Below are 7,127 nucleotides of genomic sequence, written 5' to 3'. Positions count from 1 at the left end.
CTTATATATAATAGATTTATATTTATCCTAAAATCCTTAAAGCTAATGAATAATTCAATTATCTAATTGTTAGATTTTACAATTATTTTAAAATTTATTAGTCTTTTTTTCTTTTTGCCATAAAATATGTATTTCTTTATGTATTCCCAAAATGTTACATATTTCAATCATAATTTGATCAAAAATAGTTAAGAAAAAATAAAGAGGACACTAGTGAATACAATGAAAATAAAAAAAGATAGTAATATACACATTAATAGTTTTTCCAGACTATTTTGACAATATATTCCTTTCATATTAAATTCTAAATTTTATTATAGACAATTATGAAAGACTTATAAAAAAATGTTATTCTTAGTTGTGGTAGGAATAAGCATGATAAGAATAATTTGAGTTGATGTTTCACCATTAAATTTAAATAGGGGATTGATACATTATTTATTATCTTTTCCTTTTTTAGTGCTTGCTTTTAATAAAAACTAAGCTGCTGCTATTTATCAAATACATGATTCAAAATAAAAATAGCTATCTTTTTAAAATGCATTGATTAATAATTTTAAATTAGAATTTTATATATTTACTATAGAAGCAATAAACAAAAAAAGAAGTACTACTTTTTGAAATTTTTTTTCTTAAAAAATGTATTTATATTATAAAATAAGATAGATTTATGAAAAAATAAATATATTTCTGAATAGGAAGCTAATATCTATCATTTCTATTTTAAGTAAAAGCAAATAAATCCCTTTTTTTAATAGTCAAATTTCTCGTATTAATTTCTGGTTAGTCTATTTTTGATTTTTAATTAATTAAAAACCTTAACATAAATTTTATTTATTTATGAAATGCAATAGGAAATTAAAATTGGATTTAGATTTTTTCCGTTTCTAAAATCCCATATCTTCAATTTATTTTATTTAAATTTGTACGAGTTTTTTTATTTTTTGATAGAATAATATCATTTTAAAGATTTATTTCTATCTCTCTCTCATTACATTACTTTTAAAAGTAAATGATAACCCACTTTTCAATCTTTCTTATCAAAAAAGACATAAAATTTACTTAAACATAGTTATTTATATATAAGATTCTTTATATAAATTTAGTAATGACATTTTTTAAGAAAAAAGTAAAGAAATATTTAAATTTTGGATTATTTATTAAATGAATGCATTTTATAGAAAAGTATTGTATACATTCTAAAAATTTACTAAAATGATCACTCATCACTTTTCTTTTCTTTGTGAAATGGATATTTAGCTGATGATTAGAATTTTGATTATAGATTCATATTTTTACAAATAAATGCTATCCTTAAAATTATTGAAGAGTCATATTTTGTTAATCAATTTATCTATTAAGTGAATTGTTTTTTTTATTGATTTGCTTAACTTTTATTAACTAATTTCTAGCTTAAATAGATAAAACAAAAGATCTAAGATTAAATAAAAATGAGATATTAACATTTTTATTTTAGGATAGATAGAATACTTAACATTTTTAAAAAAATAAATTTTCAATATCAAGTATTAAAATATTTTAGAAATTTTTTAATTTATTCTTCAAATTTATATGAAGAATACAAAAATAAATATTTTAAAAAAATGTATTGTATGATTGCCATTCGTTTCTAATTTATAAATCTTTACTGGAATCAACGGAATGAAATTAGTATTTTTATCAGATTAATTTTAATTGCCGTCACTCTTTGCAAGTTTTATAATAAAAGTGATTAATTAATTTCAGTATTCTCTTATAAGGATATCAAAAACTAAGGAACCCCTAGGTATTTTTTTAATATATACTTTGAGATAAATCTTATTAAATAAAATTGCAAATCCTTATTAATATTTTTCTATTTTTCAGTGTTTGCATTTTTATATATGATTAACCATTTTTATTCATTTTTCTATTTTGTTTTTTAAAAATTAAAAAATGTATTTATTCTCTCTATTATTTTTATACTTTTTATTTTATTATAACAAGCATTTTTATTAAATGTTATAATAGTAGTAATGTACTCACTCTGCCTGATATTCAAGCTAATTTTAATTTATTTATTAGTATTAAATGTAATTAATTGAGTTTTTATTGTAAATATATGTTGACAAATTTGTTTAAATACTCAGATCAAAAAGGATTATGTATGATAAATTATAAAAAAATAAAACAAACAAATAAAATTAAAAAAGAAGTAAAAAAAAAAAATGAATAAATTACTCTTAGTCATTCCTTTCCTTCTCTTGGCAAGTACTTACTATGTATTCAGAAGTGATGCATTACTTATGGATTCTACTGATGATGAAAGCTACCTAGAACCTGATACTAATCCAGGCTGTGCTAGAGTTACCTACACCTAATGGAAGACTTGTATTTATAATGCAAGAATTCCTAAATGTGACGATTTACCTGAAAACTAAAGATCATCATGCTATAATGCAAGCTACCTCGCCACTAAGTAAATGTGGCCTTCTGTTCCTACTGCAACTTGTGCTTGCACCTAGTTCTGGAAGAACTTTGAAAGGGCAAATGCCAATGATTATATCGATTTTGATGGAAGCTACCATAGATGTTTCAGCAAGAGTACTTTAATTGCTGGTGCCAAATCTGACAAATTCTACTATACCAGAATATTCGCACCTCAGTATTTGACATGTGCTGGATTAAGATCATATTGAAAAAAATAATTATCTTTGTTTTTATTTGTTTTTTAGAGAGTGTATTTTTTAGAATATAATATATAACTTGGCTAAATTACTAATAACTATTCATTTTATTTATTTAAAAAAGAAGGCAGATCTTATTATTAATAAATATAAATGTAATTCTTTCAAAATTATAACTAATTTATTACGAAATATCTTTGTCTAATCAAATCAATATTAAAAGCAAAATGAGTAAGTGTCCTCTAGGTTAAAAGAATATTGGCTATGAAATAAAATAGCATTATTTACTTATGATAAATTTAAAACTAAGAAAAAAATGATAAATCTCAAAATAAAAAAGACACAGGTTATGAAGTAAAATGCTATATTTTATTCATGATAAATTTAACCCTTAGATAAAAATGAGTAATTTTTTAATAGTCTATGATTGAGTTTAGTGTAAAAGATTATTATGGTTCAGTGATGATATATTAAAAAATAATAATAATTAGTATTTTTATTACAAAGCTTTTTCAAATATTAAAAAATGATATTTCATAAAACAATTAATATAATTCTTACTTTAAGTTTAAGCTTTTTTAATAAATATTATGTCTAAAATATTTTTAAGAAATATGCAACAAAAATAATAAAAAGAAGGTTGATTAAGTTATTACACTTAAAAGCTAACAGAATATTTATTTATTGAGTTTAATCAATGATAAAAATCAAATGCTAGTTAATAGTATCATAAAAATATCAGTACAATAATCTAATTAATTGAGTAAAAATTAAAGTAATAGCTATCAATTAATCAAAATATTCAGTTTCATTAGGTGAAATTATAGAAAATAAATTTTATAAATACTTTAAGCCAAACTCTTACATATTAATTAAAGTAAATAAAAAATGATTAGAATAAAAGATATTTTAAATAGAAAAATTATTTTGTTTTGAATTAAAGCAATATTACAGATTTGAATCTCTAAAATAAAAGTAAGTAGGTCAAGTAATAAACATAATTCAAAATAATTATTTACCAAATTTTAGATTATTCAATTTAGTGAATCATAAAAAAATTATTTTTATTACATAACAATCAGCAATAGTTTCATCAATATCTAAATAGTAGCGTCTCAATTTGTGACTTGCAATATATAAATTTATAAAGATAACTAACTATGCTATAAAAGATTCTTAGCTATGAAAGATAAATTTAATTTCTACCAGTAGTTAGTAAAATAACATTTTTATATTTAATAAATTAAAATCATTCTATTTACAGGTTATTAATAAATGATAGGTATAAATTAATCCTTTAATGTTATTGCAACTTAAATTTACCAAAATAATCATTATATTTTTTATAAAACCTACAATTAAATTCAAATTAAAGTAATTATAGTAGAAATTATAAAAATAAATTGAAATAATAAAAAAACAGTGAATCTTGAATTTAAAATATCACCAACCGTAATAATACAGATTGCAATATTATTAAAATATTTATACTTTTAAATTAATTTTTTATTAAATAAGGAATTAAATAGGAGAAATTTGTTGGCTTAATTGCCAAAAATACATTATTGCAGATACTTTTATTACCATTTATTGATTTAGCCATTATTTTTTCATCAAACTTTTATATTACTGACTGTTGCCAAATAAAATTATTTTTATTTTAAGTTTAATTTTATAGACAGGCTTGAAAAATCTTTTCTAAGTTTTAATAGAATTTCCATTTGGTAGAATAATTATTATCAAAAAAAATTGGAGTAGAAAAAATAAAATAGAAAACAAATAAAAAAAATTATTATTTTAAAAAAGCAAAAATTAAAACTAATAAATAAACAAATTATAACAAAAATTTCTAAAAATAACTATTTTCAATAGGGTTTTAAAAAAATTAAGATGATTAATTTTAATTAAATTTTCTAAATTATTAATAATTTAATATCAAATAATAATTTAAGCAATTTATGATTTTTTAAATCAATCTGTTTATCCTAAAAATTTTTTAGATTTTAAACCCTGTTTAAAAATAAAATTTTTGATTTTATTAGTCATTTAAAAATAAAAATAAGAATTTAATTTTTATTTTAACCAATAAAAAATAGATTTGATACAAGAAAAGTATTTTATTAAGAATATTTACTCATAAATAAAGTTTGTTTTAAATTGCAATAATCATGAAAAAATTATATCCAAAATTAAAGAATGAATGAATGATCTTCAATAAATAAAAAAACTCATAAATTAATTGTGTCAAATAATCATAATTTTTTATCATATTAAAATTAAAATTATTAAAATTTTTTAATACATTATTGATTACATTAAATCTGTAAAACTAATTAACTAATATTTTTTTTATTACTTTTCTTAACATATTTACTTAATAAGAAGTGCAATTTTTATTGAGGTAAAATTTGCTTTTGATTAATGAGTTATAGAGTTAAAAGCTAGGAAGAAATTTTATTTTAAAAGAAATACTGTAATCTTTTTTGAGATATGATTAATGTTCTTTTTTATTTAGTTAGTAACTTTAATTTTATTTATTTAATCATACAAATGTTAGAAATTTAGATTACTCTATTAGTGTCTTATACTATTATTGCTTTCTAAAAACAAACAAAAAGTATTTTCTTTTTACTAAAGTATTACAAATAGAATATTAGCTGGAATACTGCTTAAAATAAGGATATTAAAATAAGAAAATTATATCAAAACATTTCTTTATTAAATTGATTAAAATATTTTTATAGTTTAAAAGGAATAAATGCAGAATAAAAGTTTGAAAGAAATAACTAAAATGAATATAGAATGATCATTTTTATTTAATTTTTGTGAAAAAATACTTCATAGCTTATTTCGATATATATTATATAAAATAACTCTGTGTTTATAATTCATTTTAGTTTTTAATAAATCAACTCAGAAACCAGCGCAGGTGATGTATTTGGGAGCATAAATACTGTTGTAATAGTAAGCAGAGGTCTTAGCAGCTTTAACGGCGTCAGCGTTAAGGAAACAGTCTTAGTAGTACTTGTTATAGTTGACAGGAGCATCAGTTTAGGAAGCCTTTTAGTATTAGTAGAAAGAAACACAAGAGGGGAGTTCCTTAGTAGTGTCAGGGAAGACTAATTGAGAGGCTTAGTAAGAAGCTGAGTAACAGTCAGATCTATCGGCTTCAGTAGTTAAGTCATCGCACATTTTAACTGGTAATTTTTGGAAACATCTCTACCAGTCATCAATATCAACAGTGTTCTTAGGAGTAATAGGGTCAACAGTGGTGTTGTTGTCCTTAGGGGTTTCATCAACGGTAGTACCATCAACAACAGGAATATTATCAACAACGTGAGCCTTCTTGTGGGCAATCAAAAAGACAGCACCAATAGATAAGAGAGCCAAGATAGGAAGAGCAATTAATAACTTAGTGTTCATTTTTTTTGATATTTTGTCAATATTTAATTTTTTTCTTAATTATTAATAATAATAAATTGCTTTAGAAAATAAAGTATTTGAAATTGATATAATTTACTTTTCTTCTATTATTTTTTTTGAAGTAAGACAAAGCGAAAATCGTCAAATTCATACAAAAAAAAAAAACACTTTTAAAGGTATTAAACAAATAGAGAAAATATCATATCAAATAATAAAAAAGTGTACAAAAAACAATTAAAAAATTTATAAGCTTTGATGATAATATTAAATTTACAATTACTTACTTAATCACATCATTCTTAACAAAATTTGCTTCAAAAAAAATCTTCTGATTGCAATATCTATTTTTCTGATCATCCAATTTAATTTTTGAGCAAAAAATTTTAGTTGAGTGTAAAACAGATAAATATATACAATTAATAATCTAAATTAATATCCTTACTTTAAAATACAAAACTTAGAATAATGTTTGGAAGGCACAATTGCAATTTTAGCTATTTATTTGATAAATATTGGGGATAAATTTTTGCTTACTACATATTTAAAATAGCTAAATTTTATTCAATCAATAAAATAATATACATATTCATTTACTAATAAAATCCTCTTAGTTGAGTAGTTTTGAGAATATCTTTTTTATTTGTTAAAATTATGCAGCAAATAAATAAATGAATAATATTATGCGAAAAGTTTAACTTAAAAATATTAAGAAGTTTGACATATTTTTAAAAAGATATTTCTGGAAACTTTTTTAAAAACATAAGTGAATGAAAATATTTAAACAATTTGGTTGAATTTATATAAAATTAAAAACAATTCTAGTTTTATTTTATTTATTTTTCTAAAATTTGAATTCATAATTTAGTAAATAAGTAATAATTTATTATTTATACTAATACAAAAGACTTTTAATCTTTTTTTGTAAAAATGATTCTTTACTGATTATAGGAACTTATCAAAAAGATGGATCAGATAATTTAATTAACTGATAAATGTAAAATTTAAGATTTTTTTATTAATTTATCTTTAAATTTATTG

The 7,127-nt window shown here is 20.3% G+C and overlaps 2 protein-coding genes across 2 annotated transcripts; one reads left to right on the top strand and one right to left on the bottom strand. All coding sequences in view use genetic code 6, as the record gives it.

The window, feature by feature from the left end:
- Window positions 1–2,207: 2,207 nt before the first annotated feature.
- TTHERM_00418100 (P28 protein) lies at window positions 2,208–2,678 on the top strand (the record flags this gene model as incomplete). Its single annotated transcript, XM_001007271.3, has 1 exon — window positions 2,208–2,678. The coding sequence occupies one exon, from the start codon at window positions 2,208–2,210 to the stop codon at window positions 2,676–2,678; it is 471 nt and encodes a 156-aa protein (XP_001007271.1).
- Window positions 2,679–5,579: 2,901 nt separating this feature from the next.
- TTHERM_00418110 (P28 protein) lies at window positions 5,580–6,170 on the bottom strand (the record flags this gene model as incomplete). The annotated part of the gene is made up of 1 exon (XM_001007272.4): window positions 5,580–6,170. Exon 1 carries the CDS (start codon window positions 6,087–6,089, stop codon window positions 5,580–5,582), a length of 510 nt encoding a protein of 169 aa, XP_001007272.3. The 5' UTR covers window positions 6,090–6,170.
- Between the last annotated feature and the right edge of the window lie 957 nt (window positions 6,171–7,127).

Source organism: Tetrahymena thermophila (assembly GCF_000189635.1).
Source record: "Tetrahymena thermophila SB210 genomic scaffold scf_8254814, whole genome shotgun sequence".
In the NCBI taxonomy this organism is placed as follows: Eukaryota; Ciliophora; class Oligohymenophorea; order Hymenostomatida; family Tetrahymenidae; genus Tetrahymena; species Tetrahymena thermophila.
The sequence above is the reverse complement of the archived record's forward strand: the minus strand, read 5'-3'. Positions and strand labels throughout refer to the sequence as shown.